Source organism: Stegostoma tigrinum, chromosome 4 (assembly GCF_030684315.1).
Source record: "Stegostoma tigrinum isolate sSteTig4 chromosome 4, sSteTig4.hap1, whole genome shotgun sequence".
Taxonomy (NCBI): Eukaryota; Metazoa; Chordata; class Chondrichthyes; order Orectolobiformes; family Stegostomatidae; genus Stegostoma; species Stegostoma tigrinum.
Window position 1 is genome coordinate 69,836,756 of NC_081357.1, and position 27,031 is coordinate 69,863,786.

Sequence of the window (27,031 nt, forward strand, 5' to 3'; positions counted from 1 at the left end):
CTGTCAAGAAGTTGTATAGCTCTTAGGCTAAAGGGATCAAAAAGTATGGGGTGAAAATAGAAACAGGTTACTGTGTTGGGTGATTAGCCATGATCGATTGAATGGTATAACAGGGTGTAAGGGCCAAGTGATCTATTCTTGCTCCTACATTCCTATTTCTAAAAATCATTGTCTGGTTAAAAAATGGTTTACCAAAAGGGAAAGAGCAACAGAAAGAAAATTTAATCTTAAAATGTAAGTCAAGTAACCTAAGAGAATACGGCTATGTATACACAGATCTCTACCACTATCATGCTTGAAGAAGAGTTTCTTACACAAATGTCAACTCAGTACCCATCTGCCCAGATATCAGCAGTTTGCTATTGTAAGCTATGAGAAGAATTGAGCTATCATTACAATAAGTAGTTAATAATGTCCCACTTAAGTTAGTAAGATTCCACAAAGTCCCACATGAGACATTGAAGCAAAAGTCAGAATCCATGGGATCCAAGGAAATTTCGCAATTGGATCCAGAGTTGGATGTGTAGCTGGGAGCAGAGGAAGATGGTGGAGAGATGTTTGCCTGTCTGGAAGTCAATGTCTAGTGGGGTCCCTCAGTAATCAGTATTGGGGCCTTTGCTGTTTGTGGTTTATACAAGTGATTTAGACTTGAATGTAAGAAGGTGATCAGTAAGTTTGTAGATGATACAAAAATTAGTGGGGTGGTAATTAGTGTGGAAGATGGCCTTAGATAACAGGACGATACAGATGAGCTGGCCAATGGCAAATGGAATTCAATTTGGATAAACGTGAGATGATGCACTTGGGCAAGATGAACAAGGCAATGGTATACATGGTGAATGGTAAGACCCTGAGAAGCATTATGGATCAGAGGGACCTTGGTGTGAATGTGCCTTCATCCTTTAATGTATCAGCACTGGTGGATAAAGTTATTGAAAGGCTATGGTACTTGCCTTGATTAACAGAGGCATAGGGTTTCAGAGCAAGGAAATTATGCTGGAACGTCTTAAAACATTTAAGTCACAGCAAGAGTACTGTGAGCAGTTCTACAGAGTTTGATAAAGAGGATTGGTCCTCAGCATTCTTGCCCCATCTGAAATGATACATAAATATGCCTTGGGAAAGGAAAAGAGGACTTTAAAGTTTTTGAGAAGACTTGAAGCTCAGGTTGTGGATGGGGTTGTTTATTTACCGTGCTGGCAGGTTGGTTTGAAGACATTTCATCACCGTACTTGATAACATCGTCAGTGCGTTTCTGATGAAGCATTGTTGGTCTGCCCCACTTGTCACTTATGTGGGCCTGCTCATGGAAATAGACCCCATATACCAACCACTATGAAGCAGAACCGGAACGGAGGTCAACCATCACATCAGACCAGATCCAGATAAAATAACAAAGGGACAGACCAACAATACTTCAGTAGAGGCGCTCTGCTGATGTCACCTAGCATGGTGATGAAACATCTGCAAACTAACCTACCAGCTCAGAAAAAAAAGAACTTTATAATCACTGCTACCAGTCCCTCAAGATTGTTTGATGTCTTTCCACTGGCTGACATAAGTTCCACTGTCTTTGCTCTTCCTAGTATCATTCCTGCTTCACTTTCTTCCAGTGTGTTATTCTTGCCCCTTTTACTCCAACCGTATTTTTCCTGCTGCCCTCTTTATTATGTCCCTCTGTCCTCATGCTGCTTTTCCCCCATCTTACCCACTCCTCCTTCAATCCCCATTTCCTACCATAATGCTTTCCCTCTGTCTAATTCCTTTCCCCACATTCTCCTTCAAGCTTATTCGCAAATCTCTCCCTTGCCTTATTCCCTCTCCACCCTCTCCCACACCACTTCTTATCCTGTCTGAATTTTGACTGCCCATACTTTATCTCCTACCTCATCATTATCCTCTTTCCTTAGCTCTTTCCTCCTTCTCTCTCCCTCCTCTCCTTAGCACTATTTCTTTTCCTACTGATCTCTTTTTCACCTCTCCAGTCCATTTATTTCTTTGCGCTTCTCAACTCTCCGTTGCATACCTTTCCTCATTTTACTTCTTTTCTCTCTGCTCCTCCTCATCCAGTTTGCTCCTGATAATATGTTTGATCCTCCTGTTGGTTTAATCCAGCTGGTTTCTGCATGACTTGGTGACACAAAATGGCCTTTTTTAGAAAGGAAGTTATAAATGTGCAGTTATTGTATCTTCCATGCACGAATGGTAAAATTTGTGGATTCCTTTCAATATTATAAAGGGTCTAGCACATGCTTTAATCACACCCAAAAATCACATGCCTTCCCACAGCACCGTTCCATGCAAGTGCCTGTTTACCTCCTCCATCCTTACCTGTGCAAAGGCCTAATGCTTCCTCTGCTAAACCTGATTTATGTCTAACTCTCTCAATATAGAGGACCATCATCCCTGTCCACAATACAGTCTCTTCTTTTGCATATCACTTTAAATGTTTAAATCTCCTTTGGCAGGTAAGAACAGGGGCCCAAATGGAGACTGGGTGACTACTTTTCAAAACATCTCTCTTCAGCCTGAAAGCATGACGCCATCAGTCCTGTTCATTCTCATTTTAATTCTCTATCTTGTTCCCACACTGACCTATCTGCGACCTTCTCCTGGATTCCAAAAAAGCTCAACGAACTTTACCTTTTGACTCAGTGCTCTACAGTCACCTGGAAACAATGTTGAGTTCAACAACTTTAGTTCATAATGTCTGCCTCATTTTATTCTTTTTCATGCTGTTTTGGTTTTTTTCCCTCTCTTGTTTCTTTTCTTATTCTTTACTTTGCATTTAGGTCATATCTCACCTGGGCATATCTCTTGTCTCCTTACACTACCCATCCTGTTTGCCTGTGACGCGAAACCATGAAATGGTGTCACATTTCATCTCTCCTTCTCTACATCCCACCACAAGCCTTCCTTTGTTCTTCTTTCCCCTCCTCTATTCACTTGCAGAAAACTGATTACATTTCCACTTACTTCCCTCAATGCTGGGTCTTCAGCCCTCAATTGCGTTTATAAGACACTTGTTAGACCTTGGTTCAAGCATTGTATACATTTCTGGGTGCCACATTATAGGAAAGCTATGAATGCATTGGAGTGCACAATTGGTTCCAATTTGGTTCCAGGAATGAGAACCTTCAGCTATGAGGATCGATTGAAGACACTGGGATTATTGTCCTTGGAGGGAAGAAGGCTAAGAGGAGATCTGATAAAGGGTTTCAAAATCATATATGGCTGAAGAGAGTAGATGGGGGAGAAACTGTCCCCACTTTTCAAAGGAGATTTAAAGATTTAAACGGAGCTGCAAAAGAAGCTAAGGTGAGCTGAGAAAGGGTTTTTCATCTGGTGAGTAGTTAGGGTGCGGAATGCACTGTTTGAAAAAGTAATGGAGGCATATTCAATTGAGGCATTCAAGAGAGCATTAGATGCTGACAGATAAAAATAATTTTCAAAGATATAGGGGAAAAGCAGATGATTAGCACTAGGTAACAGTCCTCATTTAATAAGCTGGTGCAGGAATGATGGGCCAACCCCATCACCCTCCTGCTCTGTAACACTACTGTAATTATGTGAAAGATTAACTCCGTTCCTTTTTAAGATGCTGCATGACCTGCAGAATAATTCCAGCATTTTGTTTTATTTTACACAATTAATCTTAAGCACTAAGACTGATCTTTTTTTCCCACTATTTTAAGTGAAGGAACATTTCTTAACTACAGTACAATATGGCAATGTGTCACCTTACACCATGTCAATTATCATCATCTGATTTACTTAGCAGTAAATTAGTGCACCCTTTGCTCTAATCCATTTGAATAACAAGTTATGATAACAGTGCAATACTGTTTAATGACAACAAAGTCCAAAGTGAACAGAAACTAGCCTTTTCCTTAGAACGGCAAGTAGCAAGACAACCATCCAAACTAATGTTTCTTCCAGGTTTCATCTGTGGGAGGTGTTGGCCCTTCATGTTTAACAATGCCATTAAAGAAGTGAAATAGCTTTCCTTTGACACAACTGCCTAACAGCATATTTTATGTAATATTTAGTCCCTTTGACTCCATGATCACATCTTTCCCAGAATCTAAAGAGAAATCTTAATAAGGAAAGTGTACGATAATTCTTTTATTTGGAATTCATGCTTTCTCTGCTACAACACTAACTTATTTGCAAATATAGCTCTCCCAGCTGTTCCTGCTGAGCAACCTTGGGCAATGCATTTGTACCTGTTCAACATGGAACTTTGATAATTCTCATGCATGCAACCTGCAGGATTTTCAACTTGTTTTGATTGCTGATTGTTTTACATGTACCATTGTTCTGTTCTGAGGAAGGGTCACAAGGCCCGAAATGTTAACTCTGTTCTTTCCTTCACAGATACTACCTGACCTGCTGAGCTTTTCCAGCAACTTTATTTTTGTTCCTGATTTGCAACATCCACAGTTCTTTTGGTTTTTATCTTCAAATCTCAAAAGCATTCTTAGCCACAAGCATTCCGATTTTATCTCCTCAGGAAATGGGTTACTTACCTTAACTTGCAATGAGCAATTTAAGGAATCACCAACTGATTTCAATCTCTGACTGAATTGTAAAGTCAATATCAAACTGTTGATGCTAAATGAATAGCATTCAGTTCCAATATGAACCAGGTTGACACAAATAGCCTGTGATATGCTTCATATCCCACATAATAGTAGAACTACCTCAGAAAATTATTTACATCATTAACTAAGCTTTTCTGCTAATTATTTGTTTTACATTATTCAATGCTCAAGTTCTGCTAACCATGATCCTTTGGTTATTTAACATTCATATTATTCATTGTTTTGTTTTCAGTTGGAGTTGTAGAGTCATAGAAATGTATAGCATGAAAACAGAATCTTTTGTCCAACTCTTCCTTGCTGACCACATAGCCTAAATAAATCTGGCTCCATTTGCCAGCACCTGGCCCATATCGCTCTAAGCTCTTCTTATTCATATACCTGTCCAGATGCCTTTTAAAAGCTGTAATTGTACCAGCCTCCACTACTTCCTCTTGCACCTCATTCCATACACGCACCACCCTCTGCGTGAAAAAGTTGCTCCTTAGGTCCCTTTTAAATCTTTCTCCTCTCACCTTAAACCTATCCCCTCTAGTTTTGGGCTCCGCTACCCTAGGGAAAAGACCTTGTTTATTCACTCTATCTATGCACCTCATGACTTTATAAACCTCTATAAAGATCACTGCTTAGACTCTGATGCTCCAGGGAAAATAGCCCCAGTCTATTCAATCTCTTCCTATAGCTCAAACCCTCCAACCCTGGCAACATCCTTGCAAATCTATTCTAAATCCTTCTCAAGTTTCACAGGGAGATCAGAATTAAACACAATATTCTAAAAGTGGCCTAACCAATGTTCTGTACAGTTGCAACATGACATCCCATCTCCCGTACTCAATGCACTGATAAAAAGAGGCAAGAGTATCAAATTCCTTCTTCACTACCTTGTCCACCTTCAAGGAAATATGAACCTGTACCACAAAGTCTCTTTGTTCAGCAACACTTCCCAGGACCTTACCATGAAATGTATGAGTCCTTCCCTGATATGCCTTTCCAAAATACAGCACTTCACATTTATCTAAATCAAACTCCATCTACCACGCCTTGGCCACCTGCCCATCTAATCCAGATCCCATTTACTCTGAGGTAACCTTCTTTGTTGTCCATTACACCACAACTTTTGTTATCATCTGTTAACTTACTAACCATACCTCCTATGTTCACATCCCAATCATTTATATAAATCACAAAATGCAGTGGACCCAACGCCAATCCCTGTGGCACACCGCTGGTCACAGGCCTCCAGTATGAAAAGCAGCCCTCCACCAACAGCCTGTCTTCTATCTTCGAGCTATTATCTGTATCCAAATGACTAGTTCTCCCTCTATTCCATGTGATCTAACTCTGCTAACCAGTCCACAATGCGGAATCTTGTCGAACGCCTTCCTGAAGTCCACACAGATCACATCCACCTCTCTGCACTCAATCCTGTTTGTTACTTCTTCAAAAAACACAAGATAGTCAGACACGATTTCCCATGTACAAAGCCATGTTGACTATCCCTAATCAGTCTTTGCCTTTCCAAATAAATGTAGATCCTATCCCTCAGGATTCCCTCTATCAACTTGCCACCACTGATGTCAGGCTCACCAGCCTATAGTACCCTAACATTTCCTTACCACCTTTCTGAAATAGTGGCACCACATTAGCCAACATCCAGTCTTCTGGCACCTCGCCTGGAGTTATCGATGAATCAAATATCTCAGCAATCGGCACAGCAATCACTTCCCTAGCTTCCCACAGAGTTCTAAGGTACACCCGATCAGGTTTTGGGGATTAATCCATCATTGTGTGTTTTAATACATCCAGCATCACCTCCTCTGTAATTTTTAAGATATTGCCATTTATTTCCCCATGTTCTATATCTTCCACATCCTTCTACCCAGTAAACACTGATGTAAATTACTCTCTTAGTATCTCCCCCATCTCCTACTGCCTTGCTGATCTTTAAGGGTCCTATTCTTTCCCTAGTTACCCTTTTGTCCTGAATGTATTTGCAGAATCCCTTTGGATTCTCCTTAACTCTGTTTGCCAAAGTTATTTCATGTCTCCTTTTTGCTCTCCTGATTTCCCTCTAAAATATACTCCTACAGCCTTTATAGTCTCCTAGGGAGTCAGTTGATCTGTGCTGTCTATACCTGACATATGCTTCATTCTTTTTCTTGACTAGAACCACAACTTCCCTAGTCATTCAGTATCCCCCACACCTACCAGCCTTGCCCCTCACCCTAACAGGAGCACAGTGTCTCTGGAGTCTCGTTATCTCATTTCTGAAGGCTTCCCACTTCCCAGCCAAGTTTTGCTCCTTCTGTAGTAGGTACACTCACATACTGAACCAAAAAAAAACGCTTGGATATATTTAAATTCCTCTCCATCCAAGCTCTTAACACTGTGGCAATCCTATGTCTATGTTTGAAAAGTTAAAATCCCCTAACGTAAACACCCTATTATTCTTACAGATAACTGAATCTCCTTACAAATTTGTTTCTCTATTTCGTGCTGACTACTGGGGTGTCTATAGTATAATCCTAACAAGGTGATCATCCCTTTCTTATTTCGTAATCCCAAGCAAGTAACTTGCTTAGATGTACTCCCAGGAATATGCTCCCTAAGTATGGCCATTATTCCTAATCAAAAATGCCACTTTCACTCCTCTCTTGAACCCCCCCCCACTTTTCTATCCTTCCTATGGCATCTATAACGTGGAACATAAGCTGCCACTCCTGTCTATTCCTGAGCCACATTCCTGTAATCACTATGTTATTTCCAGTCCCATGTTCCCAACTGTGCCCTGAGCTGTTAGGCCTCTCGCATTGAAATAAATGCAGTTTAACTTATCAGTCCTACCTTGTTCTCTGTTTTGTTCCTGCCTGGCCTGACCGTTTGACTCACTTCTTTTCCCAACTACACCAGTCTCCAACTGATCTCTTTCCTCACTATCTCCCTGGGACTCACAGTCCCCCACTCCTCACTCATCTAAGTCCTTCTGAGCAGCTATAGCAAATCTCCCTGCAAGTATACTAGTCCCCTTCTAATCCAGGTGCAATCTATCCTTCTTGTACAGGTCACCTCTACCCCAGAAGAGGTTCAAATGATCCAAAAATCCTTCGGCCCTGCACTAGCTCCTCAGCCACACATTCATCTGCTCCTATTCCTACTTTCACTAGCTCATGGCACCAGGAGTATTCCTCATTACTATCCTCGAGAACCTACTTTTTAGTTTCCTGCCTAATTTCCTATATTCGCTCCTGAGCACCTTGTCCTTTTCTCTTCCTATATTATTAGTTCTGATGTGTACAAAGACTTCCTGCTGTACCCTCTCTGCTTTGATAATATTCTGCACCCTCAGATATCCTTGCTCCTAACACCTGTGTCATCGTCAGCTACAGAAATGTCTGTCTGCGCCTCTGACTAGACAGTCTCTTATCACAACTGACAGCTTGAAACCTGGCATACGCTTTGTTACATTAGAGCCAGTTTTAGTCCCAGAAACCTGGTCATCAGCACTACATTCCCCTGAGAGTCCATCACCCTCTACATTTTTCAAAACATCATACTTATTGGAGATGGAGATAGCCATAGCAGACTCCTGCACTACCTGCCTATCCCTCCTTCCTTACCTGGAAGTAAATCATCTACCTGACTGTATCTATGGTTTTTATCCCTACCTGAAACTGCCATTCATCACATCCCTTAGCTCATGTAAAATGTCTCTCAATGCCACTTCAACTGTTGCTCCAACGGATCTATGCGATCCAAGCAATCCAATAGGATTTGCAACCAAACACACTTCCTGCAGACAGAATAATCAATAACATTGAAATTCTCCATAACCTCCCGCATCTGACAGGAAGAGCACTTCATTCTACGAAAGGCCATAATTGCACCTTAATCTACAGACCCAGAAAATACCATAGCCTTACTGTTCTTAAAACACTGCTCCAGGATAACTTAGTATCGATGTTTCATATTTTTAAAGTTTATTCAAGACTCATATCCAAATAAAACATAAAATCTAACAAAAGACAGCTCTTACCACTATTGTGGAGTCTCATTAAAAAAAGTAACATTACACTTTAAAAATAAGTCACTTAGCTGCTCCTCTGCTGTGAGATCTCCACATGGGTATCTCCAAGGCCAACTGAGAATTTCACCATTTGTGTATTTTTCTTCATCAAACTCCAATGTCCAGAGATACTTGAAATTAAACAGCAAAGGCAGTCAGCTGTGCAGGTTTGCTGCTTGGTCAGACAGCTGTGCAGGTTTACTAGATAACAAAGTGTGGAGCTGGATGAACACAGCGGGCCAAGCAGCATCTTAGGAGCGCAAAAGCTGACATTTTAGGCCTGGGCACTTCATCAGAAAAGGTGGATGGGGAGAGTGTGCTGAAATAAATAGGGAGAGAGGGGCAGGCAGATCAACAGTGCTTAGAGGAGAAGATAGGTGTAGAGGAGACAGACAAGTCAAAGGGATGGGGATGGAGCCTGTAGAGGTAAGTATAGGTGGGGAGGTAGGTAGGAGATAGGTCAGACCAGGGAGGACAGACAGGTCAAGAGGGCGGGATGAGGTTAGGAGGTAGGGAATAGAGGTGCAGCTTGAGGTGGGAGGAGGGGATAGGTGAGAGGAAGAACAGGTTAGGGAGGCAGGGACGAGCTGGGCTGATTTTGGGATGCAGTGGAGGGAAGATTTTGAAGCTTGTGAAATCCACATTGATGCCATTGGGCTGCAGGGTTCCCAAGCGGAATATGAGTTCCTGTTCCTGCAACCTTCAGGTGGCATCATTGTGGCACTGCAGGAAGCCCAGGATGGACACGTCATCTAAGGAATGTGAGGGGGAGTTGAAATGGTTCACGACTGGGAGGAGCAGTTGTTTGTGGCAAACCGAGCGTAGCCAGCTCCACATTTTGTTATCTCAGATTCTCCAGCATCTGCAATTCCCATTATCTCTGTACAGGTTTACTATTTCACCTTTTCACCTCCCACCACAGTACATACATTCTCTCTCTTCCTCCTTTTTTATAGTGCTGTTGTTCTGATCTTATTTTTTTAAGTTTCAAAACAATGCAACAGCTTATAAAACAATAATTACTGTTCCATGGCTTCAAAGAAATCAGCTCCAAAGCTGAAAATACCTTTAAAAAGGAGTAGCTCTTACCACCACAATTTGTAACTGCCCTCCATCTTGGATTACCCAGAATCCTTATATGGACTACCCAGAATTCTCATATTTGTCTGACATCTTTGCTTGATAGTTGGCAAGAAGGGGTTAAATAATCACACAATAGTTATGCAAATCCTAAGGGAATGTTAACAACTGCAATCCTAAAGTAATCAGTTTTTTTTTGTTGTGTAAGGTTTAGTGGGCTATATGTCAGTATTATTCTCTGCTTGGCAAAGACTAAATTAAAGGATTTTTAAGTTTCTAAGTTTTTATCAAAATTGAAGATCTGAAAATGGATTGCAACAATTAATGTAATAGTTCCCTTTTTAAGGAAAAAGCAAGTACAGGCAATGATAATACACCTACTGCTACTGCACATAGATGATTACAACCAGACCCTAGGTGAGGGTCTGCAATTTGTTACAGTTTCAGATGGGAAGTGCAAAGTTTAATCTTTTGACTGTGGAGGGAGAACTGGCTCCTCTTATTTATTCACCCACTCCCTCTGATAATTCCAAGGAGATTGATTTTAAAAAAGATCTGTTTCCTTGTGGATATCTTTCTCCCAGACCCGAAAGAACATACATTTTAAAAGAAGCCAGTGTAGTCTTTCTTGGGTTAACAATGAATAAGTTTATGAATTACTAAACACAAGAAGAATTAATAATGCAACACGCATACACATAGGTTAGAAACAAGAGGTGAAACAAAAGGAAAACATTTTAAAAACCAAAAGATATATGAAACAGTCTCTAAATTGTGTGCATTAAAGCAAATAATTGAAAATTGCAGCCATAACAGTGGAGGTTACTGGAAACATTGATGTGAATTGAACAGTCACCTCATGATACTTAGTTTTGTAGATTGTGATTTTTTTAGTTTCAATTCCTTTTGATTGTGATTGGATTCCAGCAATCAGGGTGTTAGAGAGTCCTTTTGTTATCCCAGATAATAAAATGTGAGGCTGGATGAACACAGCAGGCCAAGCAGCATCTCAGGAGCACAAAAGCTGACATTTCGGGCCTAGATCCTTCATCAGAGAGGGGGATGGGGTGAGGGTTCTGGAATAAATAGGGAGAGAGGGGAAGGCAGACCGAAGATGGAGAGAAAAGAAGATAGGTGGAGAGGAGAGTATGGGTGGGGAGGTAGGGAGGGGATAGGTCAGTCCAGGGAAGACAGACAGGTCAAGGAGGTGGGAGGAGATGAGTAGGTAGGAGATGGAGGTGCGGCTTGAAGTGGGAGGAAGGGATGGGTGAGAGGAAGAACAGGTTAGGGAGGCAGAGACAGGTTGGACTGGTATTGGGATACAGTGGGTGGACGGGAAGAGCTGGGCTGGTTGTGTGGTGCAGTGGGGGGAGGGGACGAATTGGGCTGGTTTTGGGATGCAGTGGGGGAAGGGGAGATTTTGAAGCTGGTGAAGTCCACATTGATACCATATGGCTACAGGGTTCCCAAGCAGAATATGAGTTGCTGTTCCTGCAACCTTCGGGTGGCATCATTGTGGCACTGCAGGAGGCCCATGATGGACATGTCATCTAAAGAATGGGAGGGGGAGTGGAAATGTTATCCCATTTCCTTTTGTCTAGCAATGAGCTAGTTGACTTCTAGCATTCAGAATGTGAGAAGTTCTTTGTCTGCATCACAGGGATGATTTTGACTGTGACCTTCAAAGACTGCTAAACTTGGAAACAAAGAACATACCCTTGCAGGAGTAGGCCATTTGGCCATTAGTCTGCTTCACCATTCAATCTAATCATTGCTGATCATTTACTCGGTATCCTATTCCCACTTTCTCCCCATATATAGGAACATAGGAATTGAAGTAGGCTGCTCAGCACCTCAAGCCTCCACAATTCAGTGAGGTTATAGCTAGTCTGTGGCCTAACTCCATATGCCTGCCTTCCACCCATGTCCCTTAACACTTCTGCTTAATAAAGTTTTATCTATCTCAGGTTTGAAATTAACAATTGAACCAGCATTCATTGCCATTTGTGGAAGAGAGTTCCAAATATGACCAATGTTTTGAGTATAGAAGTGCTTCCTAACATCTCTGCTGAACAGCCTTATCCTAATTCTCAGTGTTCCCAATTCTAAAATTGCCAACCAGTGGAAAAAATTTATCTTTGTTTACCCTGTGTTTTCCCATCAATATCTTGAAGACTTCAATCAGACCATCCCTTAACTATCTCAATTCTAGATATATGAACCTAATTTATATAATCTCTCTTTAGAACTTAACATCTGAAGTCTGGGTATCATATTCTTCCTCAGGTCTCATACCCAGATATGCTCACAATACTCCAAGTGGGATGTTACCAGGATTTCTTAAAACTACAGCATAATGTCTGCATCCTTGTATTCCAGTCCTCTGGATATAAACAGCAACATTTCATCAGCTTTCTTGATTATTCTGCACCTGTTTGTGACATTTTAACCCCTCTGCACCTGAACCCCAAGTCTCTTCTGACATCTAATGTCTTTAACTTCATACCATCTAGAAAGTACACTGATCTATTCTTTTCCAATCCAAAATGGACAAGCACACACTTACTTACACTGAACTCTGTATGCCACAGTTTTGCCCATTCATTTTGACTGTCAATATCCCTTTGTAATTTCATGCTGTCATTTACACAGTCTGCAATGCTGCCTAATTTTGATCCCTTTAGTTCCAAATAGTAATATAGAATATAGGAAGCTCAAAACAAGGCTGGTACGCATGAGAAAGTTCAATCCCACTAGTAAATTCTAGTAGCGTTGAAACTGGCTTTTTAAAACCCCTGTCCTTGTGATCCCTGAAAAGAGAAAAACACCATGTGTGTCTGCAATTTGGGAAAGGTAGCTTGCTATTAAACATAACACAGTGAGAAGCTGGAGGAACACAGCAGGCTGGGCAGCATTAAAGGAGCAGGAAAGTTGATATTTCGGGTCAGGACCCTTCCTCAGAACATTGAGCAGATGGGTGTTAATGTGGTAGTCTCAAGAGATCATAGTCTGGTCTGTTTTGACTTAACTCTTCCCAACATTTGAAGGGTTGTTATTTGAATTTCTCTCCATACCTGTAGGTGTGACATTATGTGAGTCTCTCTCACTCTTGAGCAAGCAAGTGGGATTTTGGCTTGGGATGATGAACTAGTGGGACCAAAGGGTCTGTTTCTGTGCGGGATGGCTCTATATCTTCAACCAGTTTTTGTTGCACCAAACTTCTTTTAAAGAATACATTTGTATTAAAACTGAAAATTTCAATAGTGCATTGGTGTTCTGATCTGTGGTCTTGACACACAACAGGTTTCACTTTGGGTATTAAACCCAAGCATGCCAGGGCAAATGAAGTGTGCAATGTAAATAGCTAACTATGAAGGAAAAAGTTTTCAAGTTAATGTTCGCAACATAAAGTAGCAATATTATAAACTTACCCAATGACGTATTTAAAATAGACAATAAAGCTTAATCTTCATAAAACTGAGTTATAATCTTAAACGATGTATGTAATGCTGCTATTTGGCAAAACCCTGTGAAATACTAAGATATTGGATGTTAATTTCCTTGCTCCATAATTTTGGCAGAGGTTTGCTTATTTATACACAGAGCAGGGAATTGATCAATGTTATAGCAGCAAAACAGGAGAGGACCCACTGAATTTACCCTGATGTGATATATCAAACATACCATTAAGTCTAACATAGTGTGATTAATTACTTTGATTTTGATTCAAATTATCCTCAGTGCCTAGCGTTATGATGGTGTTAGCTGACTTCTAGCATTCAGAGTGAGAGAAGTTCTTTGTCTGCAGCACAGGGATGATTTTGACTGTGACCTTCACAGCATGCTAAACTTGGAACATAGAATATAACTGCAGGAATAGGCCATACCGCCATTCAAGCCTGCTCCACCATTCAATCTGATCATGGCTTATCATTTACTCAGTACCTTGTTCCCATGTGCATTGTCATTGATATAACTAAATAAAGTTATATTAGTTCATCATTTTTGTGTTTTACTTAACATTTAGAAAATGGGAGTGTAGCTATATGTCATTAACACTGCACTGTGTCCTGTTTTGGCCTGTACTGATCATCTGGTCGAGAGTACACAAGCAATCCAAAATGGAGACAACCTAGATAGAAAGATCATCCAGCTGAATTCTTCCATTATCCCTGGTTCTCTCTTCAAAGGTGCTGAACATTTCCAATATTTTTGTATTTGAATTTCTAATATTATTATGTTTTTGCATTAGAAAGAAAGCGTTTAAATATCACGTTTTGTAACCTCATGGCCCAATCTGCATTAAAGTGAACAGAGATATTTTAAAATGTTTAATTACAGGTAATTGTTAACACCTAACACATTGTTTAAAAGATGCTTTCAAATGTTAGTTCAATTCATCTCTGCAAATGCAGCAACTTCACTCAATTAATTTAAATGCTGAAGCAAAGTGATGCCATTTTAGCAAGAGTGGCATAATGCAGCTAATAATTATTGTACTTGCAGATATATTTACACACCTGCCATTCTCCAGAAGGTACAGTGACAATTGGGAGAGCTCCATTATACTAAAACAAATTTTCATGGACAATTCTGGCCCAGTGTAAATGTAGCAGGCAATGAATTCTGTCAGGACCCACTTAAACTTTAAATCATTGTTTTCAGTTTTGGTGGAAGTGGAGGAGAACAATGCTCAATATGATGAATTACAGATGATGAAAAAGGTATCATGCAATGCCATTTTTTTTCAACTACCAATGCCTGGATGTTCAGCATTGCCAGGATTGTCAGTTGAGATTTAAATTGAATTAACAGCTCCCCAAAGGCAATGGACCCCAGAACTTTCAAGCAATTGGCATGTGAAACTTGGGTGCTATATTCCTTCAATTGCAGACATTTGCCACGGTGGAATCTCACCTGAGCAAATCATGTCAACACTCCTTGGAATATATCATTCGTTGTACACTTGAGATATAAACTGGAGCTAGGAATGGAGCCATTGTGTAGACAGAAGTTCCACCTCACTAAAGGTCCACTCAGGAAGAATTTCTTGGCTGATATATATCTTTGTCTTCCCAAAGATAGTTATGTTTCTGGCAGAATTCTTCGTACCTACTTCAGCAGGAGGAATCAAAATCGATTGTCATTACACATTCACAGTGAGACAGCCATCAGGTATTCGATGCTTCGTCTGTTGACCTGATGGAGGTAATTAAGGGCCTGCTCAAATCATTGACACTGAGTCACAGTGTGTTTTTGACAAGTCTTGCTACTTGACCTCCTCTGTCCAAAACTCAGTCTAAGCTGCCATGCTAAGGAAATTAAGATTTCTTTCATTCATTCCTGGGCAATGCGCATTGCTGACTAGCCAGCATCTATTAAACATCCCAAAATGCCCTGGAGCAGGTAGCGGTGAGCTGCCTTCTTGAACTGCTGCAGTCCCTGGGGTGTTGGTACACTTACAGTGAAGGCAGTTTCAGGATTTTAACCCAGTCACAGTGAAGGAACAGCATTATAGAGCTGAATGAGGACAGTGTGCTGCTTGGAGAAGAAGTTGCAGGTGGTGGTGCTCTCGTGTTACTGCTGTCCTTGTACTTATTGTTTAAAATTCTCAACTTTGAGAGCAGCTCAGTGCTTAGCACTACCGCCTCACAGTGCCAGGGATCCAGGTTTGATTTCACCCTCAGGCTGTGTGGAGTTTGCACATTCTCCCTGTATCTATGTGAGTTCACCCTGGGTGCTCCAGTTTCCTCCCACAGTCTAAAGATGCAACGGTTAGGTGGATTGGCCATGCTAAATTGCACACAGTGTCCAGGGATAAGCAGGCTAGGTGGATTAGCTATGGGAAATGCAGGGTAATAGGAAAAGGGTAGGTGGTGTGTTCTGGGTGGGATGGTCCTCAGAGGGTTTGTGTGGACTCAGTGGGCTGAATGGCCTGCTTCCATTCTGTAAGGATTCGATGAACTGCTCCACTTTGCAGTCCATGGAAGTCTTAAGGCCATCTGTTTGCTCTTTTATATCAGGTAACTCATGTAATTAATTATGCCTTTCCCTCCTCACAAATGTTTTTGTCTAACTCTTTCAATTATGTATCCAATGATCAGGATGTTAAGTGAGGATAACACAGCTTATTTGATTTTGAATTACCAATAAATTGAAGGGCAGCAGTATGAGATGGCTCTAGCCTGTGATCACTGACAAAGACTGGGCTTGAAGCTTGATTGTAATTTGCTGGACAACATGCTTCTGTAGCATTGTAGGGATAGGAGGTGCATTCTACACCTGTAAACCTGAAACAGTGCCCGTGGTTGGTGTTTTATAATGGAGACAGGAGACAGAACCAACTATTCAACTATACACTACATGCAGTACAACTGATTATGAAGATTTCACGAAAGATATGTTTAAGAGAGTGCTATAATAGAGTGCTACAAGTAAGAACAGGAACGTCGTAAGCTTAGAGTATTACTTGATGTTTACAAGAAAAAACCTCATAAAGCTATCAACAAATAAAGGCTGAAATGTTTATCTGAGGCAAAACAAAATAAAGCCAACTGAAATTTGTAGTAGATGTGATCTGCTATAATATGTAAATATAGCAATAGCAAACACAGCTCAAATGCTAGTAGCTCCTAAAAATACTGGAACCTGATATATAACGTGAAAGAATTTGTGATTCAAGTAGAAGACACAATTTGTCTGCAATTTTTTTGGGGAAATATTTATGAATGCAAATCCCAATTTTGAGAATATATTATCTACAGAAGAAAATTCCAACTAATTTTGATCGGGTGTTTCAAAGCCGATCACAGACATGTTTAATAGAGGCTCAGTCCTTGCTTCGGCAACAGTGGCTGAAACATGGATAGCATTTAGTTTTGTAACAATATGTAGTTCTGGAATTTGTGAACAATCAAGCACTGAAATAAAGGGAAATTTTTTTTAAAAAGCTTTGCATCATTGATCGGCAGTCAGGATCCACAGCAGCTGAAACCTTTGCACTGTAATGACATATTGAAATATGACTAACGCACAGGTGTGTTTCAAAGTGCTGAGATTCTTTGAAACTATTCACACATAACATAATCCCTTTCTCTAAAGAGCAAAATTCCTACCCTGGTGAAGAGCGTTCTGTCTCCTCCTTAATGCTGTTCACGAAATCATCCGTGGAATCATCATTCGAGTGGTATCCTGTTAAAACTACGTTCTGAGAAGTAGGCAGTGGATCCATAGTGAGTGAGGCATAATTTCTGCTAGTTATTCATCAACTGGACAAGACATAAACCAGAGAAGGCAATAAAAATCTTTCCTTGCCTGGCAACATGGATCATTTCCACAATGAAACTCCACCCCTGCCATTCTGAACAGTGGGTAGGGCTAAATGCCTGAAAAACGCCTTTCTTGTTCCAAGGAAGTGGCAGTGAAATTAAAGACTCTGAACTTAAAGCTTACTGCTGTTGGGGTGTCACTACTGAATTTCTTGGTATTTTCCAACACTGCTGCACATTTTCTTCTCATCTTATGCAAATAAAAGCATTTAGAGTTGTGATGGAAACAAATACTGAAAAGGCTATGCTACAATAAGGTATGCCATTTAAACATAATCTACTGGCAATAAATATTAAGATTACTCTGCTCTTTTTTTCAGTTCTTTGAATTGATTTGTTAAAGAGACTGCTGTGCTTTAAATAAGTGTTCTGGTTTGGAGGAGCTCGTGATGGAACATCCTGAATGGAATGTATTGACACACACAGTTGAAATGTCCCAAGTATTGACGAGAACTGGCTTCATTATATGACTTTCTTGATTGCCCTTAAATGGAAGTTATTGTAGTTCTAATTAAAATTAGTATTCAGGAATGGAATACATTGGCTATCCTTATCAGACACAAACATTCCTAGGTCAGATTTCCATTTCTATTTACAAAGTGGTTGCAAACCAGAGGGCATAGAGTTAAGGTGATTAGCAAAAGATCAAAAGAAAGCATGAAGATTTATTTAACGATATGTGTGACTATGATCTAAAATGTACTGCCTGAAACAGTCATGGTGGAAGATTCAATCATGTCTTTCAAAAAGGAATTGTATAAGCACCAGAAGAGAAAAAGGAGAGGCGAGGTATGGGGAGGTCACAGGAGTGTGACTAAATAAGATTTTCTTACAGTTTGTTGTCATGGACATGATAGTCAAATGCACCCCCCCCCCCACCCCCAGTGTAATGTAACTGTTCAATGACTCTGTTTTATCAAATATGGCACGAAAACCATTCAGTCTGAATCCTTATACAATTATAAAAGTTTATTCATGGTGTCCACTCCAACAAACTTAATTTGTGCAGGAAAAGTTATGTAAAACATCATTCAACTCCACACTGCCTTCTATCTGCAAGCTAAAATCTAAACCAACATTTCATCCTGTGCTATATTTGATTGAGCATTGCTGAAAAAATACAATTTATTGAGTTTTTGATCTGCACGCATCAGGACTATTTGCAAGAGTATCATTGAAAGTGCAAATCAAAGTTTATATACTATGAGAGAAGAGTGCAAATGATTGAGAGTGGTGTTGCAGTGGGGAATATACCAGCTGAAGATGACTGACAGTTAGCTACCAAGCTTTGTGTAAGTTTGAAACTGAGCAGGTTGACTATGCTTTGTTACCCATTCCCATGAGAAATGAACCAATGAGCAGCTGCAAGCTATTTTGCTGAGTTGAAACAAGTGCAATGCTTATTCCTTTTAATTGGTCTTGGATTTAAAAAAATTGAGAAAATGTTTTTAATGCCTACTACAAAATGTACCAAAGCTTACCAACTTTTACAGATGCCCCATAGAAAACATTCTACCTAGATGCATCACGACTTCATATGATAAGTGCTCTGACCAGGACCATAAGAAACTACAGACAGTTGTGAACGCAGCCTGCCTCATCACACAAGCCAACCTTTCATCCATGGACTCCATCTACACTTATCGTTGCTGTGGAAAGGCAGCCGACATCATCAAAGACCCTTCCCACCCGGTTATAATTTCTTTCAATTTCTTCTGTTGGGCAAAAGTTACAAAAGCTTAAACATACATACCAACAGGTTCAAGAACAGCATCTTCCCTGCTGTTATTTGACTTTTGGATGGGCCTTCTCAATTTTGAACCTAATGTTGATCTGATTTTTGTGCACCTTCTCGCAGCAGTAACTTTGTACTTCTTGCTCTGTTCAATCAACCTATGATCATGTATGTTATGATCTGCCTGTACTGCATGCAGAACAAAACCTTTCACTGTACTTAGGTACATGTGACAATAATAAATCAAATCAAATCAAATCAAACAGGCTGCAAAAAGACTAAATTTTTTTGGAAAGTGAACAGTGCAAAAATAGCACTAACATCTCGAAATAAGTCGCTAATATCAGGTCCAGAAACAAGCTTACTACATCACAATTCCAATTGTAATGTGAGTTTAAATCATTTAGGGAATCATAAAAAATAACTCTGCAATTTATACCCACATCAAATAGCAGATACGGGTTTCTGTTTGCATGCATTTTTGCTGCCTTACAATCTCTCCTCATTTCCATTAACCTCCGTTCCATTCAGCACTGCCAATAAGAACAGATTCCTGCTTTTAACAATGGGAGTGAAATTTCTGATCCTACAGCAATCCCTAGAGCCAGGATGCTGAATTTTGCATGTTATTTGGACAGTCAACCACCTGCTTTCCTGGGTAGAAAGACATGAGGCAGCATATGGTTAGTATTGATCAGTGAAAAGATCATTGGCAAAGGTTAATTAAGGCCCAATCAAAGGGCTGGAGTCACAGCAGCAACAGCTAGCATTGGCCATCGTTAAGGCTGCAACTCTAAGGAGAGGGCCAATAAAGGACGACCTGGAAAGAGAGGTAAGGTCACAGGAAGTTGTGGGTCGAAATATCAAAACTTATTGCTCCAGAATTTTTGATGGCTAGTTTATCATTTCTGTAGTGTAGAATTTGTGAAAGTCACATGATGAGGGAACAATTTTATTGGCTGCTTTTAAAAATGAGCAGAATCTATTTGCAGACACAGTTTTCGGTAAAAACTTCTATCAAACCAACTGTAGGTCATTCAGGTTTTCAGGGAAATTAACAGCAATATCTGGGAAGTGGGAAAATCTAACAGAGAGAATGACACCTCTCTAAAGCTGTTTCAATCGAGAGCCAACCTCCTGGAAATTTGACGAGATGAAACATCACAGCTTCCTGAGAATTATTCACTTTACGAGGCTTTCACTTTACTTTAAAGTGTCATGTTCATCTAATAAACTACAAGCCTGCCATGAAAAAGAATACTGAAATATGCATTATGACCAAGTGGGAATGGATCATTCAACTGTTTTCTTTTTAACCACCTTTTCAGCAATCATGGCAAATTTATTTTGTTTTGTCTCGCAGCTTTATCATATTTTAATGGAAAATGGACTGAACTGGATTGAAATGAAGGAGCCAATTATGCTGGGTTTTTGGAGGGAGTTCTACCATAAGGTCTAGTGACATTTGTCACTGTATCTTAACAAATTTGCCTCATTATCTACCGCCTCCACTCCCATCAACCCCTTGAGCCTGATTCCAGCCCCCTTATTACCACGTCCCATTCCCAGATAACTTAGCTGACACCAGCCAAATATTCATCAACCCTTCCACCCCACCGTCTTCAAACAGTGAGCACAAACACTCTGAAGCTGCCATTCTTGGTTAAGAACATTTCCAGAAGATGCCAGATTAGGAGGGGTAGGTCATGCCTTACAAACCTTATCGAGTTTTTTGAGGATGTGACTAGAAAAGTTGATGAGGGTCGAGCTGTGGATGTGGTGTATATGGACTTCAGTAAGGCATTTGATAAGGTTCCCCATGGTAGGCTCATTTCAGAAGGTCAGGAGGAATGGGATACAGGGGAACTTAGCTGCTTGGATACAGAATTGGCTGGCCAACAGAAGACAGCGAGTGGTAGTAGAAGGAAAATATTCTGCCTGGAAGTCAGTGGTGAGTGGAGTTCCACAGGGCTCTGTCCTTGGGCCTCTACTGTTTGTAATTTTTATTAATGACTTGGACGAGGGGATTGAAGGATGTGTCAGCAAGTTTGCAGACGACACAAAGGTCGGAGGTGTCGTTGACAGTGTAGAGGGCTGTTGTAGGCTGCAGCGGGACATTGACAGGATGCAGAGATGGGCTGAGAGGTGGCAGATGGAGTTCAACCTGGATAAATGCGAGGTGATGCATTTTGGAAGGTCGAATTTGAAAGCTGAGTACAGGATTAAGGATAGGATTCTTGGCAGCGTGGAGGAACAGAGGGATCTTGGTGTGCAGATACATAGATCCCTTAAAATGGCCACCCAAGTGGACAGGGTTGTTAAGAAAGCATATGGTGTTTTGGCTTTCATTAACAGGGGGATTGAGTTTAAGAGTCGTGAGATCTTGTTGCAGCTCTATAAAACTTTGGTTAGACCGCACTTGGAATACTGCGTCCAGTTCTGGTCGCCCTATTATAGGAAAGATGTGGATGCTTTGGAGAGGGTTCAGAGAGGTTTACCAGGATGCTGCCTGGACTGGAGGGCTTATCTTATGAAGAGAGGTTGACTGAGCTCGGTCTCTTTTCATTGGAGAAAAGGAGGAGGAGAGGGGACCTAATTGAGGTATACAAGATAATGAGAGGCATAGATAGAGTTGATAGCCAGAGACTATTTCCCAGGGCAGAAATGGCTAGCACGAGGGGTCATAGTTTTAAGCTGGTTGGTGGAAAGTATAGAGGGGATGTCAGAGGCAGGTTCTTTACGCAGAGAGTTGTGAGAGCATGGAATGCGTTGCCAGCAGCAGTTGTGGAAGCAAGGTCATTGGGGTCATTTAAGAGACTGCTGGACATGTATATGGTCACAGAAATTTGAGGGTGCATACATGAGGATCAATGGTCGGCACAACATTGTGGGCTGAAGGGCCTGTTCTGTGCTGTGCTGTTCTATGTTCTATGTTCTATGTTCTATTAGGAGAAAATGGCACCAATGTCAGGGACCTGGAGATCCTGGTCCAGAGGGTAAATCGCAGGAGAGGAGCCTGTGGTGTCATCTATCAGGAACTTCCCCTACATACATAGGGAGGACTAGGGGTCATACGCAGGAGTGTGGGTGGCAATGGTCCTCTTTGTCCAAAGCTTGTATCAGTGCAGAAGATCATGTGACCACCTAGCTCCCTCCATGGACACATTGATGGCTTCCACGCAGATCCTGACACAGCACCCTCAGGATCTGCTGGAGAGGTTCACACACCATTAACTGCATCGCCAATGTTTGGGTCCTCAGGACTGATGGTATGGTAACAGGGCAAAGGGAAGAGGCATCCATTCCAGGTGCCCCTTCCTCACGTGGGGGCAGCGTAGTGCCAGGCGACAGCCAGCTGGTGGAGGAACCATATACAGCCCCATTTCAGGACACTCCAGAGGTGTCTAGGCTCCCCACTCTGAGTACCCTTTAGGTGTTCGTGTCAAGGACGGTCCTCTGTTTAGCAGAGCCTCATCACGTCTGACCTGTCCGTGTATAAATGCTGCTCTAGCTACTCTACCAAACCTCCAGGGTCAATAGGCTCCACAGAGAGTCGGGTCCCTCCTCCTAGCTGGGAATCTAGTGATTACATTTAGATCCAACCGGGGGGAGAGGAAGGAGGACATTTATTGAGAACATTGTGTTGGCATGGGGTTTAACATATTGTACATTATTTGGGTCTTTCTTATAAATGGCTGTGCTTTGACCTTCCATTTATTGGCCTAACTGACTGTACAGCCCCAAAAATGACTATTCCAACATGAGATATGGTTTCATGTCCATCCAGGATTTACCATGAATTGATGTCCGTGTTGACAACCTGTTGCAGAATATGGAAACAAGACAAGCAATGCCCTGCTGACACCATTGGCCCTCATCCAGCAACATCCCTATTCTGTCCCTGGTCTCTGTGTCCAAATCTGTTGGTATGAATGAAGAAGTCAATGATATCTGTGGCAAGGAACTGCATAGCAAATAGTTGGGGAGGCGCGGGGTGCAATCCAAGCTGGCCAGGGATTAGCGACCCTGCAGGTCTGAGCCCTTGGTCTGTGCATGGGTTTGTGTGCAATGCCCTTTCCCTTTAAACAATCTCACAATGTGGTTTTGCAACCCTCTTCCCTCACTGATTGAGAGATTGAGCTGCCCACTCCAAAGGTGGTCACAGTCATTTTCTTTTCTATTGCATACTTTCAATTTGCTGCACATTGGAAGGCAAATGTGAGTGTTCTTTGGCCAATGGTTTTGCATTTATGTATTGGCGTCTCCTCAGATATCCAATTCTTCTTCCATTTATCTGTTTTCTTAAACATATACTTGAACCTGCACCTACCCATCTTTCATTGTCAGTCCCTGGTATGACCATGCAATGCGTGGTTTTACACTGCTCTCATCCTCTCAAAGTCAGCATGCTCCTATCTGCCAATAAACCCTCCTTCCACATTATCTCATTCCCATTAATGCTTTACTGAATACCCACTTGCAGATACTGTCATCCTCCCTTACAACCGTAATCTCTCCTTCCTGAAAGGCTGCCCCAGACCCAAAGAACAACTTTCTAAGTCTTCTCATAGCAACGGCACACCCACCCTAATGGGGTCTCCCCTTAGTTTCTCTGAATAGGTAGGCTGTGGACCACACCCTCAATCAACTTAACCAGACATGCCTGAATGAAAAGTGCCTCAGCCCCTGAATTAAGACTGCAAATGTCCCCAGTCATGTTGGCACCAATCCCTGGACTGGATGCTATAGAGCCACAGGACTGACTATCACACACGTTGCCCAGACAGCAGAGGTGCAGAACCACTTGACCAAGCACAGCTGATGCCTGAGTAAGGACTGGATTGCTGTGGGAGATGGCTCTTGACTTTCTGTACTGGGACCCCTGACTGACAGGTAAGGTCTACTCTCCTGTGGAAAGTGGTTCATGTCCTCAAACAGCTTTGAAAACCACCAGCAGGTTCCTACTTGGAAGAAGTCGTTAACCTGCACTGCCTGCGGAAAGAGCTTCAAGCAGACATCTGCTCTCATGATACATCAATGAGCTCACACTGGGGAGATGTCATTCACCTGCTCAGTGTGTGAGAAGGGACTCATCCATCAATTCTAGTGAGGCATCAACTAGTTCATACTGAGGAAAGGCTATACAGTAATACTTCATGTAGGAAAAGCATCAAGTGTTCATCTGCCCTCCTTAAGCACCTGTGGGTTCAAAATAGAGAGCGATCATATATCTGCTCTGTCTGTAGATAGGGATTCGCTAGGTCCTCTAACCTAGTGGCACATGAGAGACTTCATAAGCAAACAGAGAGATTGGTCTCTTCTGTTCTTGATGCTGAGAATCACATCCAGGATTGCTGTTCTGACAATATTTTGACTTTGAGACCCAGCCGCTTGCTTGCTACATGTGCAGAATGTTTGCCGTCTAAGCTGCTGGCAACATCCCTATTCTGTCCCACGGGGTGCAGGTGTAAGATTGATATAGCACACTGCCATTCAACAAGATGCATAGCTCAGGTACTGAGGACTGTTGACTAGCAAGATATGTCTTGCTGCCTCTTGCTATGACTGCGTTAGTAGGCACAACAAGGCGCATGGATGAATGAGCATGCAGGACAACACAAAGTGAACAAGCGTGTAGAGAGTGAGTGAGCATCCCTGAGATGTAGACTGCTCCAATCTGTGAGATGGGTCCCTATCCCTGCACTCAAAGTTCCCCTTTGTAGCCTTTCAATATGAGTTGCCTTGCTTCCTCAACAGCTGCAATTGGACTGGAGAGATGTTTTGGTATTTGTGAGGAGTTGGCAAATGCCAGGCCCTGGAATGAAGAGTTCATTCAGCTGGTGCCTTTGGATCATACCCTGAGATGGTGCTTGTTCCAAAACAACATGGAGGTCTTCACGAAACAAGCAGCTAAAGTTTCTATGTTCATGTTCTGGTGCCTTTGTTGAGTTTTCCTGACGTCAAGCCTGTTTTGCATACTTGGTAAGATAGGAAGCTGAATTTTAATGAAGCAAGTTGGGCCCTTAATAAGGCATTTATTAAGTAATAACCTCCTTTAATTGGCATTGTGCCAATGAGAAATACACTACACTATTTCAAGAAAAACAGATGGAGCGGGATGCTCCCGGTGTCGAAATGGGAATTACCAGACTTCTTGTTGGGTTCTTCCACAAATCTCACCATTGTTCATATCACTCAGACCTCAATGGGGTTCTGCCTGAAGTTTTCTTTAGTGAAAATGAGAACTTTACTTTCTACTAAAACAAAGAGGGAAATAATTAAACATATCATCATTAGATAAAATAGTTCTGAAGAAGGGTCATTCGACTCATAGCTTTATCTTTGCTTTCTCTCCACAGATGCTCCCAGATCTGTTAAGTTTCTTCAGCAATTTCTGACTTTGTTTGTTTCAGACCTTCGATGTCTGCAGTTTTTTTGTTTTATATTAGATAAAATAATAATTGTAGTACAGATGGTGTTGTCTTTGGGCATGTCTCAATCTGTGGTCAGATGATCAAAGCAGTCATTTGAGGTTAGTATTTATAACTTTTGAAAACCATTTTAGTTCATGGAAGCTTTCAGCTATGACAGGGCTTGGAGATGTTAAGGCAGGAAGTGATAATTCATGAATACGATTTGGTGAGATGAAAGAGTGTTAACTGTAATCAATGTTTCAGAGTGAAAGTAGTCAGGTTTTGTGATGGAGTGGATATTGAAATTTCTGAGTGAGAATGATAATGAAATTATTATTGGATTAAACTTGAAATAACATCCTGAATGGAGGTTGGGAACAATGTCTAAATTGTAAATGTTCCAGTACAGCACAGGACAATTTTAGACTTATTAATATTGAACTCCAAAACAGTTGTTATTATTAGGATACATAGGTAAAGTCAGTCTGTAAGGTAAAGTATGGTAGGTGGAGAGGTTTGGTACATTCTGTTGCATTTATCAATTGTGTATTGATGAATTCCAGGAATCATTCTCAAAACTCAATGTTATACTTTGTCACTATTCACTGTTCCTTTCAGCTGGGAATCATAACTCATTACATGGTGGTCTTAAGCGGCTACATTTGCACTCCAGCAAAATTCATCTCCCACCTCCTGCTCAAATGGTTTTCAGTTAGGTTAGTCCCAGTTGCTTGAACCAAGGAAAAACGAAAGCACAACATAAACATTTCCCTAATATTTGTCATTGACATAGCTCATGTTACACTCAGTTGAACAACAATCCTATAATATTACTAACAAGAACAATAGCACTGCACCCTGTGCCTGATAGAAAGCTGCGGGAGAGTTTAGTGTGATTGAAAAGCACTTGATGGCAAACTTTCACTTGTCACCCAACAACATGCTATGACTATATTACAATATTTTGGATTCAATTGAAAATAGCTGTTGCTAATCTGGAATCATTTCATTTCACATTCCACTAGAGCCACACACAAACTATGCAATTACATCTTTATGTGAAGCAGCATGGCCATGCATGTGATATTTGCACAAAACAACAAAGTGCAAATCAGATTCTTTTATTATTAACAAGCCTTTCTTCTTTTGTAATGTGCACTCCATTATTGTCCTGAGGAGGTAGCAGAGCTGAGCTTCCCCTTCTCTCCTCTTGTAATTTTTATTTCTGGTTAAAGCTGGCCTTCAACTTGAGCTGCCATACCCCAGCACAAACACAGCAGGAGGATAACAAGCCTAGACCAGATGTGTGAGCTCTTTACCTTGTCCAGGAGCCTCCAATTGCCTCAAACAAAGTGATCGTTGTGGATTCAGTTGGGGGTTTTCACACAACCCACATTTCTCAAAGGCCTTCAAGAGCATTGGTCAGATATTAAGCCACGGTCTAGTGTGCAGCATCACGTAACTGAGATTAACATAAACTCAGCGTTCCACATCCCATACCCCCTTACACTCCCATCACCCTCAAAAATTAGGAAATCCTTATGAACGGGTGTGTTAGACAGATCCAATCTTTCAAGAAGCAGAATCTACTTGTCTCTAGGCCACTAAAAATTGCCTAGACGTTTCAGATTTCCCATTCTTACTAGAAAATAACATATGATCCTGATTTCAAGTCTGACGTGACCCTTTTTCAGAACAGTGTTTCTCCAGAATCTGCGTTCACTTCAGATTTCCAGCTTCTGCATGCTTTCGCTTTTATTTATGTGTATACATTATTCCCATCTGTTACTCATTAAAATGGCAGAACTGAG

General features: G+C 41.3%; 1 protein-coding gene across 4 annotated transcripts in view; it reads right to left on the reverse strand.

The window, feature by feature from the left end:
* The window catches only part of arhgap18 (Rho GTPase activating protein 18), a 139,739-nt gene that overhangs the window by 72,619 nt on the left and 40,089 nt on the right, over positions 1 to 27,031 (reverse strand). The window contains exons 1-2 of one of the 4 annotated variants that reach the window (XM_059645401.1): positions 16,860 to 16,968; positions 8,672 to 8,795 (exon numbers count right to left, since the gene is read on the reverse strand). The exons of 1 other annotated variant lie outside the window; for it this stretch is intronic. Coding sequence is in view for 1 of the 3 variants with exons in the window: in XM_048531778.2 (XP_048387735.1) it covers positions 16,860 to 16,975 (116 nt within the window). In the remaining 2 variants the exon portion in view is untranslated. Of the gene's footprint in view, positions 1 to 8,671; positions 8,796 to 14,661; positions 14,770 to 16,859; positions 17,092 to 27,031 lie in introns of those variants that run through there. 2 more of the 4 variants (XM_048531778.2, XM_048531780.2) reach the window with 2 other exon arrangements.